General features: G+C 35.7%; 1 protein-coding gene across 50 annotated transcripts in view; it reads left to right on the top strand.

The window, feature by feature from the left end:
• The window catches only part of CCDC7 (coiled-coil domain containing 7), a 434,284-nt gene that overhangs the window by 101,954 nt on the left and 318,248 nt on the right, over nucleotides 1-14,082 (top strand). For all 50 annotated transcript variants that reach the window (XM_054436378.1, XM_054436376.1, XM_054436382.1 and 47 more), the window contains 2 exons: nucleotides 8,980-9,042; nucleotides 11,278-11,502. In XM_054436378.1, coding sequence (XP_054292353.1) covers nucleotides 8,980-9,042; nucleotides 11,278-11,502 — 288 coding nt within the window. The remainder of the gene's footprint in view (nucleotides 1-8,979; nucleotides 9,043-11,277; nucleotides 11,503-14,082) is intronic.

Here is a 14,082-nt window from a genome sequence, read left to right on the forward strand (position 1 = left end):
ACTTCTTTACCGATTTGGGTGCCTTTTATTTCTTTCTCTTGTCTGATAGCTCTTGCTAGGACTTTCAGTACTATGTTGAGGAGGAGTGGTGAGAATGGGCATCCTTGTCTTGTTCCAGTTCTCAGAGGGAATGCTTTCAACTTTTCCCCATTCAATATTATGTTGGCATTGGGTTGTCATAGATGGCTTTTATTACATTAGGGTATGTCCCTTGTATGCCGTTTTGCTGAGAGTTTTAAGGGATGCTGGATTTTGTTGAATGCTTTTTCTGCATTTACTGAGATGATCATGTGATTTTTGTTTTTAATACTTTTTATGTTGTGTATCACATTTATCGACTTGGGTATGTTAAACCATCCATGCATCCCTGGTATGAAATCCAGTTGATCATGGTGGATTATCTTTTTGATATATTGTTGGATTCAGTTAGCTAGTATTTTGTTAAGGATTTTAGCATCTATGTTCATCAGGGATATTGGTCTGTAGTTTTCTTTTTCAGTTATGTCTTTACCTGGTTTTGGTATTAGGGTGATGCTGGCTTCATAGAATGAATCAGGGAGGGTTCCTTCTTTCTCTATCTTATGGAGTAGTGTCAAAAGGATTGGTACCAATTCTTCTTTGAATGTCTGGTAGAATTCTGCTGTGAATCCATCTGGTCCTGGCCTTTTTTTTTTGTTGGTAATTTTTAAATTACCATTTCAACCTCACTGCTTGTTATTGGTCTGTTCAGAGTATCTAATTCTTCCTGATTTAAGCTAGGAGGGTTGTATTTTTCCAGGAATTTATCCATCTCTTCTAGGTTTTCTACTTTATGTGCATAAAAGTGTTCATAGTAGCCTTGAATTACCTTTTGTATTTCAGTGGTGTCCATTGTAATATCTCCTGTTTTATTTCTTAGTGAGGTTTTTTGGATTTTCTCTCTTCTTTTCTCATTTAATCTTGCTAGTGGTCGACCAGTTTTATTTATCTTTTCAAAGAACCAGCTTTTTGTTTCATTTATCTTTTGTATTGTTTTTGTTTCAGTTTCATTTAGTTCTGCTCTGATCTTGGTTGTTTCCTTTCTTCTGCTGGGTTTGGGTTTGGTTTGTTCTTGTTTCTCTAGTTCCTTGAGGTGTGACCTTAGAGTGTCAGTTTGTGCTTTTTCAGTGTTTTTGATATACACTTTTAGGGCTGCCTTTGCTGTATCCCACAGGTTTTGGTAGGTTGTGTCATTATTGTCATTCAGTTGGAAGAATTTTTAAATTTCCATCTTGATTTTGTTTTTGACCCAATGCTCATTCAGGAGCAGGTTATTTAATTTCCATGTATTTGCATGGTTTTGAAGGTTCCTTTTGGAGTTGATATCCAATTTTATTCCACTGTGGTCTGAGAGAGTGCTTGATATACTGTCAATTTTCTTAAATTTATTGAGGCTCATTTTATGGCCTATCATATGGTCTATCCTGGAGAAAGTTCCATGTGCTGTTGAATAGAATGTCTATTCTGTGGTTGTTGGATGAAATGTTCTGTATATATCTGTTAAGTCCATTTGTTCTAAGGTATAGCTTAAATCCACTGTTTCTTTGTTGACTTTCTGTCTTGATGGCCTGTCTTGTACTGTCAGTAGAGCACTTAAGTCCTCCACTGTTATTGTGTTGCTGTCTATCTCATTTCTTAGGTCTATTAGTAATTGTTTTATAAATTTGGGACCTCCAGTGTTAGGTGCATATATGTTTAGGATTGTGATATTTTCCTGTTGGACAAGGCCTTTTACCATTACAAAATGTCCTTCTTTGTCTCTTTTGGCTGCTGTTGCTTTAAAGTTTGTTTGTCTTATGTAAGAATAGCTACCCCTGCTTGCTTTTGGTGTCCATTTGCATGAAATGCCTTTTTCCACCCCTTTACTTTAAGTTTATGTGAGTCCTTATATGTTAGCGAGTCTCCTGAAGGCATCAGATAGTTGGTTAGTGAGTTCTTATCCATTCTGCAGTTCTGTGTCTTTAAGTGGAGCATTTAGTCCAATGTTAGTAATGAAATGTGAGGTACTGTTGCATTCATTGTGCTCTTTGTTGCCTGTGTACTTTGGGTTTTTGTTTATTTGTTTTTTGCTTTTTAACTTGTATTTATGTTTTATAGATCCTCTGTGAATTTATGCTTTAAAGAGGTTCTGTTTTGATGTGTTTCCAGGATTTGTTTCAAGATTCAGAGCACATTTTAGCAGTTCTTGTAGTGGTGGCTTGGTAATGGTGAATTCTCTCACCATTTGTTTGTCTGAAAAAGACTGTATCTCTCCTTCATATATAATGCTTAGTTTTGCTAGATACAAAATTCTTGGCTGATGATTGTTTTGTTTAAGGAGGCTGAAGATCGGGCCCCAATCCCTTCTAGCTTGTAGGGTTTCTGCTGAGAAATCTGCTGTTAATCTGATAGGTTTTCCTTTATGGGTTACTTGGCACTTCTGTCTCACAGCTCTTAAGATTCTTTCCTTCATCTTAACTTTGGATAACCTGATGACAATGTGCCTAGGTAAAGATCTTTTTGTGATGAATTTCCCAGGTGTTCCTTGTGCTTCTTGTATTTAGATGTCTAGATCTTTAGCAAGGCTGGGGAAGTTTTCCTTGATGATTCCTCCAAATATTTTTTCCAAGATTTTAGAATTCTTTCTTCCTCAGGAAAATTGTTTATTCTTAGGTTTGGTCATTTAACAGAATCTCAGATTTCTTGGAGTCTTTGTTTATATTTTTTTATTCTTTTTTTTTGTCTTTGTTGAATTGGGTTAATTTGAAGACCGTGTCTTTGAGCTCTGAATTTCTTTCTTCTACTTGTTCAGTTCTATTGCTGAGACTTTCCAGAGCATTTCACATTTCTAAAAGTGTGTCCAGAGTTTCCTGAATTGTTGATTGTTTTTTTTCTTTAAGCTTTCTATTTTCTTGAAGATTTCTCCCTTCACTTGTATCATTTTTTGGATTTCCTTGCATTGAGCTTCACCTTTCTCTGGTGCCTCCCTTAATAACTAACCTCCGGAATTCTTTTTCAGGTAAAGCCGGGATTTCTTCTTGGTTTGGGTCCATTGCTGATGAAGTATTATGATTTTTGCAGGGAATGTTAAAGAGCCTTGTTTTGTCATATTTCCAGGGTTGGTTTTCTGGTTCCTTCTCATTTGGATAGGCTCTGTCTTAGGGACAGTCTAGGGCTGAAGGCTGTTGTTCAAATTCTTTTGTCCCATGGGGTGTTCCCTTGATGTAGTACTCTCCCCCTTTTCCTATGGATGTGGCTTCCTGTGAGCCAAACTGCGCTGATTGCTGTCTCTCTTCTGGGTCTAGCTACCCAGTGAGTCTACCTGGCTCTGGGCTGGTATTGGGGATTGTCTGCACAGAGTCCTGTGATATGGTGGTTTAACGCTCTATTTTTGTGCTGGTTGGCCTCTTGCTGAGAGGTGGCACTTTCCACAGAGCATCAGCTGTGGTAGTATGGAGAGGTAGGGGCGGTGGTTGTGGCCCTAGAACTCCCAAGATTATGTGCCCTTTGTCTTCCCCTACCAGGGTGGGTAGGGAAGGACCATAAGGTGGGGGCAGGGCTAGGTGTGGCTGAGGTCAGACTCCTTGGGTGGGTCTTGCTGTGGCTGCTGTGGGGAATGGGGGTGAGATTCCCAGGTCACTGGAGTTGTGTATCTAGGAGGGTTATGGCTGCCTCTGCTGAGTCATGCAGGTTGTCAGAGTTGTTGGGCCAAGTGGGCAGTCACAGGGCTCATCCAGCTCCCACCCAAAATGAAGGGCCCGTGTTCCTCCCAACCTCCCCTGCAATAGCCCCGAGTCTGTTTCCAGATGGTGGGTGAGTTGGGCTTGAAAATTTGCCCCAAGCTACCCGCCTCACAGCTGCTAAAGAAAAGGGCTTGGTTCTTCCCCAACCTATGGAGTCTGCACACCAGATCTGTGTCCTCCCCTGAGTTCTGGCCAGGAGGTTTCTTGCCCTGTTCAAATTGTTACAAAGTTCAGCTAGAGATTTCCTTTTCCCTGTGGAGTTTTACCCCCTGCTTCTCTGTCTGTCCTCCCAATGGATCCCTGTGGTTCCAGGCAGGAATGGCCTGCTTCGGGACCCAGTGAGCTCACAGGGCTTTTCTGCTGCTTCTTTTACTCTTATATTTCACTTGGCTCTCTAAATGGACTCAGCTCCAAGTAAGGTAGGAAACTTTTCCAACGAACAGACCTTCTGTTTCTCCAGTGGAGAGTGTGTGTTCGGGAGAGGAGGGTCTCCCTTTCCTGCTTCCGCAGTTGGGGCACTCACAGTATTTGGGGTGTCTCCTGGGTCCTGCAGGAGCTGTCTGCTTCCTTCAGAGTGTCTGTGGGTCCTTTCTAAGTTTTTTTTAAATGTACAATAAATGATTGTTGACTGTAGTTGCCCTGTTGTGCTATCAAATACTAGATCTTACTCATTCTACCTAATTATATTTTTGTACTCATTAACCATTGCCACTGCACTCCACCCCCTACTATTATTTGCAGCCTCTGATAACCATCATTCTGTGCTCTATCTCCATGAGTTTAATTGTTTTGATTTTTAGCTCCCACAAATAAGTGAGAACATGTGAAGTTTGTCTTTCTGTGCCTGGCTTATTTCACTTAACGTAGTGACCTCCGGTTGCAAATGACAGGATCTCATTCTTTTTTTATGGCCGAATAGTACTCCATTGTGTATATGTACTACATTTTCTTTATTCATTTGTCTGTTGATGGACACTTACATTGCTTCTAAATCTTAGTTATTTTGAATTGTGGTATAATAAACATGGGAGTGCAGATATCTTTTCAATATACTGATTTCCTTTTTTTGTATATACCTAACAGTAATATTACTGGATTATATGTTAGTTCTATTTTTAATTTTTTTTTTTTTTTGAGACGGAGTCTTGCTGTGTGGCCAGGTTGGAGTGCAATGGTGCGATCTCGGCTCACTGCAACCTCTGCCTCCCGGGTTCAAGTGATTCTCCTGCCTCAGCTTCCTGAGTAGCTGGGACTACGGGTGGGTGCCACCACACCCAGCTAATTTTTGTATTTTTAGTAGAGGCGGGGTTTCACCATGTTGGCCAGGATGGTCTCGATCTCTTGACCTCGTGATCTGCCTGCCTTGGCCTCCCGAAGTGCTGGGATTACAGGCGTGAGCCATTGTGCTTGGCCTATTTTTAACTTTTTAAGGAGAGGACACATTCTGTAAGGAAGTCATAAGGCCAGTCCATATTCATAGGTAAGAGTAGCATGCATATATAGGGTGGGAGAAAATTGTTGGTAGCCATTTATGGAAATAATCCAGTACAATATTCAATTTTTGTAAGTGTTCTAATGACATAAAATAATGCACATTTTCTGCCGCTAGGTATACCAGTTAGCTTTTCCTAAATAACAAATTATTCCAAAATGTAGTAACTTAAAACAGTAGAATCATTATTTTTCATAGTTGCTGGGCAGCTCAGCTCAGTTTGGATGTGCAAGATAAGTTTTATTCCTATGTCTGACATTCCAGCTGGGACATCTGGGACAGGTGGGACTTCTTTCTAGTCTCTTATCCTCCAGGATGCTAGCTCTGGGTAGTTTGAAGAAGGATCCCTAGTAGCAAGAGATCAAAACAAAGCTGAAAGATCTCTGGAGGCTTCAGCTCACATCACTCATGGTGTCATTTGTGTTGTATCCTCTTGGCCCAAACAAGAATTAGGCCAACTGAGTTTCAAGAAGTGAGGAAATAGATTGTACCTTTTTATGGGAGCTACTGTGAAGAATTTATGGCCATTTGTAGTCTACCACAGTGGGGTATATATTTTCTCTCTCCCTGTGTATAAAATTCAGTTAAGTCTAGATTTGTTTCATTATTTTAATTTTCTATCATCTTTATTCGTTAGAATATAGACTAGGCTGCTATAAAAAGGTACCCCATATAATTCAATGGCTTAAACAAGGTAGAATATCATTTTTATCTCATGTAAAGTTTGAGTTGATGGTTCCAGCAAGTATAGTAGTTTGATACCTGGTACCTAAACTCTTTACTTCTTGCTCTTGTTTCTCATTGAAACGTAGAAATTTTTATCATATCTCAAATTTTTTATCTATATCAAGGGAGTTTTCTTATTTCTTTCATCATCATTTAACTTTCTTCTTCCTTTTATCCCGTGAGACTCGTATTTGAATATTATGATTTCTAGATTGACTGTTTTAAGTCTTCTATCTTTTTCATCATGGCTTCTATGTGTATGTTTGTTCTGTGGTATGAGATATGTCTTCCATTTAATTTACAAGATTTCTAAACTTATTCTCAAAAGTAAGCAGCCTTTCTCCTTTTCACTTCCTCTTGAACTTTTAAGTTAAAAAAGTCATGTTTGCTTTCTTTAAAAATCTCAGGAGATCCTAATTTAGGGTTCTAATTGCGTTCTTTCTAATTATTTTCTGTTTATCCCTCTAGTTCTGCTTTAGTAGGGGCTATGTCTTTGGATTGTTCAACTTCCTCTCTGAAGTTACTTAGTCCCATCCCATGGTTTATTGCATTTCTGTGCCTGTTTATGGACGTGTTTCCTCAGCAGCTCATTGGTCGTGTATTGAAATCACTTGTGCAGTTGTTGTAAGGTTTACTTTTGTTCCCGTTATCACGTGCTTTTATTTTATAGATGCTGTGTTCTCTCAAATTTCAATGAGAATAAAATGTAGATTTATGGATTTCTTTTGTTTCTTAAAATAACTTTGTTACAGAAAAGAGGCATTTATTCTGTAAAGATATTTTTTCTATTTTTGCTTGGCTTTCATTTTTTTCTGCTGAGAAGCAGTTATTAAAATCATCATTTCCTTTTGTATAATATGTCATTTTTCTTTGGCCACTTTTATTGTTTTTTTTTTCCTTTTATTTGGTTTTCAGCAGTTTGGCTTTGTTTTATGTGGGTATGATTTTCTTTGTAAATATCAACTTGGGCAGCACTGAACATGTTGAGTATGTTAATTTCACCAAGTTTGGGACATTTTCAATGTATTATTATTTAAAAAATATTTTGTCTACCACTTCCTCTCTCTCTTTTCCTTATGGCATACAATTATATATTAGACATTTGATTTTATCCCACAGTTGCCTCAGTATCTGTTAGTTAAAAAAAAATCTTTGTTGTTTGTATTTAGATTGGGTATTTTGCATCGATATATTTTCAAGTGGTTTGACTTTTTCCACTGTCATCAGATCCAATCTGTTCTTATGCTCATACATTAAATTTTTAAATTCAGATATTATGATTTTCAGTTCCAGAATTTCCATTTGACTATTTTTTTTTAAAGAGACATTGTCTTATTTTTATTACCCAGGCTGGAGTACAGTGGCAGGATCATAGCTCACTGCAGCCTTGAGCTCCTGGGCTCAAATGATCCTCCTGCCTCAGCTTCCCAAGGAGCTAGGATTATAGATGTGTACCAACATGGATGGCTAATTCAAAATGTGTTTTATAGACATAGTGTCTTGCTATGTTGCCCAGGCTGGTCTTGAATTCCTGGCCTCAAGCAATCCTCCCACCTCGGCCTCCTGAAATGCTGGGATTATAGGTGTGGGCATGCATTTTTTATAGTTTATATTTCTCTGCTAAGATTTCCATAATTTTATTTATTATGAGCATATTTTCCTTTATGCTGGACATTTTTATTATACTTGCTTTAAACATCTGTATGTGAATTTTAAAATCTGGATTGTCTTGCTTGGGATCACTGTTTGCTCATTGTCTTTTATCTTAAGAATTAGTTTCACTTTTCTGTTTCTTCAAATGTCAAGTATTTCTAAATTATATCCTGGCTATTATGAGTATCATATTCTTGAAACCCTAGATTGTGTTATATTCTTCTGATGATTTTTTTTTTATGTAATATATAATTAACACTATTGGATTCAAAATGTAAATTCTATGTTTAGGTAGCAGCTCACATTGCATTTTAGTTTTTTTAGCTTTTGCTAGGCTGCTTAGTCTTCTTTATGCGTATGTGGTTCAGGGGTCAGGTGGAGATTTGGGTAGAGTTTATACAAAGAATCTGGGGCTCCCTATCTTATCTTCTTTTCTTTGTGTAATTTCCCTCTAACCTTTCCAGTGGCTTGAATTGTCCCGAACTCTGTCCTCTGGTGGTTTTTAAATCAGCTACTAGTCACCTTGAATGGCTCAGATAGGGATTGCCCTCAAACTAAAAGCCACAAAAATGAGAATCTCCCCTAGAGTTCTTCCCTTCCTCCAAGTGTCACCTTCCCTCAAGAATCTACCTACACTTGGCTGGGTGTGTGGTGGCTCATGCTTATAATCCCCATGCTTTGGAAGGCTGAGGCAGGAGGATGGCTTTGAGCCTATGAATTTGAGACTGCAGTGAGCTAGGAACCCACTGCTGCACTCTAGCCTGGGTAACAGAGCAAGACCCTGTCTCAAAAAAATAAAATAAAATAAGTTAACAAATCTGCCTACTCTTGATTGTTCTCCTATTGTTGATACTTGTATTTAGTCCAGAGTTTATGGTTGGTATGTGTGGCAACATTTGTCCAGTGGGAACTCAGTCATATCAGAAGCAAAACTGGGAACTCTAAATATGGTCCTCAAAGTGTCTTTAATTTGATGGAGAATTCCTGGAACATCATATGTAATAGAATTTACTCATTTGCACAAGCCAGAACAATGTTTATTTTGTGTTAAGAGTAGAGGTTCTTCTTTTAGTAAAATTTGAAATTTTTCTTTTTAAATATTTCAGGCCTAGAGGAAAGGAGAAATGAAATGTTTAATTTACTGCAATTGTAATTTCCCCGATTCATGCTCAATTTGCCTGTGAAAAATCAATAGGAAGCTTTAGCTTCAGGTATTATCCACCATTACACCTGAGAGATGTGCAGTTCAATGTGTATGCTCAAATCTTATCTTGACTATCTATGGGTTTTAGAAAAGTAATACTGGTAAAACTAAATTAATTAAAAATACCAAACTAAATACCTTTTTTCCCCCTTCTTACTTCCTAGAAAGTAGCACGTCTGGAAATTGAGAACAAAGTCCTTCAGGAGCAATTGAAACAGGCTTTACAGGTAAAGGATGTCATGTTTCTTTAATATTGTTAACAAGTAAAGAAAATATCCACAAGGAACTTTTCAAATGAATAATTTTTACTTTGTAAGCTAAGAGGTCTACATATTCGACTATTTGGCTAGGTTTAAACTATATTCATTTTATGCATTAGGGGTATATTAATAAAATTTAATATTCATTCTTATAAAAAATAGTGAGATATAAAGAAAAGTAAACTTTCTTAAGCTAATAAAGGCAATCTATTCATCTGTCATAGTTGCAGTGTTAAAAAAAAGAAAAGGAAAAGAAAAAAAGACAATGTATTTCAAGCTGATAAGCAATATACTTAAAGGTAAAATACTGCAGGCATTCCAATTAAAATCAGTTGAACCAAGATGTTGACTCTTACTACTCTTTTCAAAATTCTAGTTAAATAATGCAACAAGAAATGAAAAAAGATATAAGCATTTCATAAATGAATAGACAAAAGTGTATTTGTGTATTATAAAATTGTTTTGCCTACCATCTTGGTAAAAATGTAAAGGATAGAAATATGTAGTATTTGTGGTTGTATGCTGAAATGAGCAACCTTTCACATACTTCTATTATCAAAAAAATATGAATTGATATAGTCATCTGTTTTTGATAATAGAAGTATAAAATATATTTGTTATGTCTTTTCTGGGAGACAGAAAAGACATAGCAAACTTGGAAAGATGTAGCCTTTTCACTCAATAAAAGCTTTTAAAAGTTTATCCTAAAGAAGAAAAAAGTGTACAGAGATTTTGTACAAGTATGTACAGTGTCATATGTTTTAATAGCAAAAATTTTGAAATGATCTAAATGTCCATTGTTAAGGAGTTTGCTAAGACAATTATGGTATATTATTAAATGTACTTCTATTACCTATTCTGATTTAAATGTATGTTTATTGTTATAGAAACATATCTATGACATTATTTAATGAAAAGAGCATAATATGTGAGTATGTATAGTAGGACCCAATTTAGATAAACATTTAAAAAATTTGGCTGGGCATCGTGGTTCATGCCTGTAATCCCAGCACTTTGGGGGGCCAAGGCCGGTGGATCACTTTGAGCCCAAGAATTTGCGATCAGCCTGGGCAACATAGTGAAACCCTGCCTCTACTAAAAATACAAAAACTGACTGGGTGTGGTGGTGTGGGTCTGTAGTCTCAGCTACTTGGGAGGCTGAGGTGGGGGGATGACTTAAGCCCAGGAGACTAGAGGTTGCAAAAAAACTCCGAATATATATATATATAGCTAATATATATTATTATATATATATAGCCCAGGAGACTAGAGGTTGCAAAAAAACCCCGCATATATATATATAGCTAATACATATATATTACATATATATAGCTAATATATATTATATATAATAATATATATTAGCTATATATATTTATGCGAGGTTTTTTGTATATAAATATATATAATATATATTATATATAATACATATAATATATAAATATATAATATATATTTATATATAAAAATATATAAAATATATAATATATAATATATAAAAAAATAAATATATTATATGTATCTTTGTGTAATTTACCTCTAACCTTTCTAATATAGCTAATATATATTATATATAGCTAATATATAAAATATATATAGCTAATACATATATAATATATATTAGCTGTATTTAGAAAAATTTAAAAAGGATATATCTCAAAATGTTAATAGTAATTTTTCTTTATGAGGTGAGATTATTTATGAATTTTCTTTTTGCTTATATATTCTTTTATATAAGTAAGTTAATTGTAAGACTAAATAAAAATTATAAAAAGTGACATTTTTAAGGAGACTTTTATTCCAGAATAAATAAATTGTTTTCCACATTTTATTTCATTCTTTGATATTATAGGTGCTAATTATCCTTCTTATAGTAATCTATCAGTTTTTATAATATATACCTTATATGAATTTTTGTTTTGCTTGTATAATAATTAGAGCCTTAAAAATAACAGCCAGGAAAAACTCCTGGGTATAAAAATAGCCCTCAAAGGTGGAAGAGGTTTCTTCACAACTTCTGATTTTAACTGTGGAATTGTTAAAGTATCGATTATACCAATAGCTTACCTTTGCTCCTTTCAACTCAGTGAAAATGAGTTGAGAAATCATGTAGGCATAAATATATGTAGATTCCTGAATGTGGTAGTATTAGCAGGAAAATATCAGAAAATGCTTAATAAACTGGTACTTTTTTAAAAACAGGAAGCTGAAAAAGCGAAGCATCAACTTAACTATTTCCTAAATCAAGAGAAGAAGTTACTTAAAAGTGAGGGGAAAACTGAGACAACAATGCGAGTGGGTAATAGTCAAACAAAAGTTAAAGGTGAAGATTTAAAAAATATACCATTGGAGAAAGAAACAAGAAAATCACTGGTTTCAGATTCAGGTGGACAAAGGACAAGTGATAAAATCCAAGAATATCCACAGGTGAGGAAATAACCAAAATGGAGACAGTAGTATATGTTGTGAGAAATTTGTCTTTTATATTATTATTTACTTCATTGGTATATGTTATTTAAAAATTCATGCCTCTGTTTTTGGGTTTTTTTTTTTTTTTTTTTTTTTTTTTGAGATGGAGTCTTGCTCTGTCGCCAGGCTAGAGTGCTATGGCACGATCTCGGCTCACTGCAACCTCCAACTCCCTGGTTCAAGGGATTCTCCTGCCTCTGCCTCCTGAGTAGTTGGGATTACAGGCATGTACCACCATGCCCGGCTAATTTTTGTATTTTTAGTAGAGATGGGGTTTCACTATGTTGGCCAGGATGGTCTCGATCTCCTGACCTCATGATCTGCCTGCCTCGACCTCCCAAAGTGCTGGGATTACAGGCATGAGCCACCGCGCCCGGCCTTTGGATTTGTTTTTACTTTTGCCCTTTATCTTCTGTATATGTCAACTCATTATTATCTTGAATACCAAACTATGACTTAAATATATACTGATTTTGAATGACCACATAAGCATCTGAGATTTGAGTCCTTTATTTTTACCTTCTCTTTTTGTGTATAATTTTTATTGTGAACTACCTCAACTTCTTCCTGGAAAGATAAATAATGAAGATAGTTTCTCCGAGGGTAATAAAAATTATTAAAGTTGTTAGATCATATATATAAATGAAGTAAAGTACACTGAATTGAATATAAAAACAAATATTTAAAGAAATATAGGATTGTCTGTCAGCTGCTTTAAGACAAAGAACAAAAGAAGCAGCACAACTTAAAATCTGCTAGTCATTTTGTATCTGCCATTATTATAAAATCTGCTAGTTATTTTATGTCTGTGTATATGGGCTAGTCATTTACACAAGACCATAAGATAACTATTAGCACCTCCATTTTGAGAATGAAACCAAAGCTTTAAAAAATTAGCCATGCCACATTACAGTGAGTAATATTGAGTTAGATTTCAAAATCAGGTCTTTCTAGCTCCAAAATCATATCTAAAGATATCTTCTTTGCTTGTCTATATGGCTGCATTTGAAACTTGCTTTGTTAAAAGCTTTATTGTTTTCTATTTCCCAGTATTTATCTCCTAATCCGAAACAAAGATTTTCATATATAACAGAAAAAGTTAAATAGTAAAATGAACCTGCGCAGAACAGTAACTAAAACATCACATTGCTTTCACATAAGTGATTCTCATTTTAGTGGGTTTATATATAGACCAGTACACACCTGTCTTCTTATGTATCTAGCTTAACATTCATTAATAAAACATCTACTATATGCTAGGTTCTTTGCATAGATGATGTATATAATGTCATGTATTCAGATGGCTTGTTCTGGTAATAGTGAAACAGGAGATATCATTATTGGAGATTTTGATGTAATAGAAGTTTATACTCACTGTCCATGTTCTTATAGTAATTTAACTGTAATCTTCTTTCTCAATCACTGTATTAAAACTATTTTTGCTGAGGTTACAACAAATCTATTTGATGCTATTCTGAAGGATGCTTTATAGTTTTTTTCTTTTTCTTTTTATTTTTTGAGATGGCGTTTCTCTTTTGCTGCCCAGGCCGGAGTGCAATGGTGTGATCTCAGCTCACTGCAACCTCCGCCTCCTGGATTCAAGTGATTCTCCTGCCTCAGCCTCCCAAGTAGCTGAGATAATAGGAGCCTGACACCATGCCTGGCTAATTTTTTATATTTTTAGTAGAGACAGAGTTTCACCATGTTGGCCAGGCTGGTCTCGAACTCCTGACCTCAGGTGATCCACCTGCCTCAGCCTCCCAAAGTGCTGGGATTACAGGCATGAGCTACCACACCCGGCCAGATGATTTATAGTTTAATCTCATTTGTCCTCTTAGCAGCATTTAACTATGTTTAATCATTTATTTTTTAATATTTTTGTATTATACTTTAAGTTCTGGGGTACATATATAGTCTATAGTTTGTTTGAGAAACAGCATAATTATTTGATTTTCCTTGTATATTTTTGGGACACCTCTTTGGTCTTCTCTTGTTCTGTTCATTCTTTAAATGTTAGTACTTCTCTGGGTTTTGTCCTAGAGTTTCTTTTTATTCCATATACTCTCTCTGAACATGCTCATATACCTTCATGGCTTCTAGGGCCATATAAATCTCTTATCTCTAACTCGAATAACACTTAATTTCCAGACCTATTATTCATTAACATACTGAATTTTTCTATTTCAACGGGCTTCAAACATCTAGAATTCACCATGTCCCCAAATGAACCAATTGCATTATTCTCAGACCTGCTTTATCTCTCAGTATTCAGTCTCCTGGCATCCTCATCCATCTAATTGCTGAAACTAGAAAGTCCAGCATCACTGTTATTTCTTCTTTTCCTTTGTCTTGATCCAATTATTATCCATCAAATTCTGTCCAGTTTTCTCAATATTACTGACAGTTCTGTTAGTCAAGCTCCCACCAGGACTCTAATTGGTCTCTCTCTTTCCAGGCCAGTCTCCATGTTGGTGGCTAGTTAAAAATCCTTGGTGATTTATTAGTTAGTTTATTGGATAACTATTGTGACTATTATGA

Source organism: Pongo pygmaeus, chromosome 8 (assembly GCF_028885625.2).
Source record: "Pongo pygmaeus isolate AG05252 chromosome 8, NHGRI_mPonPyg2-v2.0_pri, whole genome shotgun sequence".
NCBI classification, from domain to species: domain Eukaryota; kingdom Metazoa; phylum Chordata; class Mammalia; order Primates; family Hominidae; genus Pongo; species Pongo pygmaeus.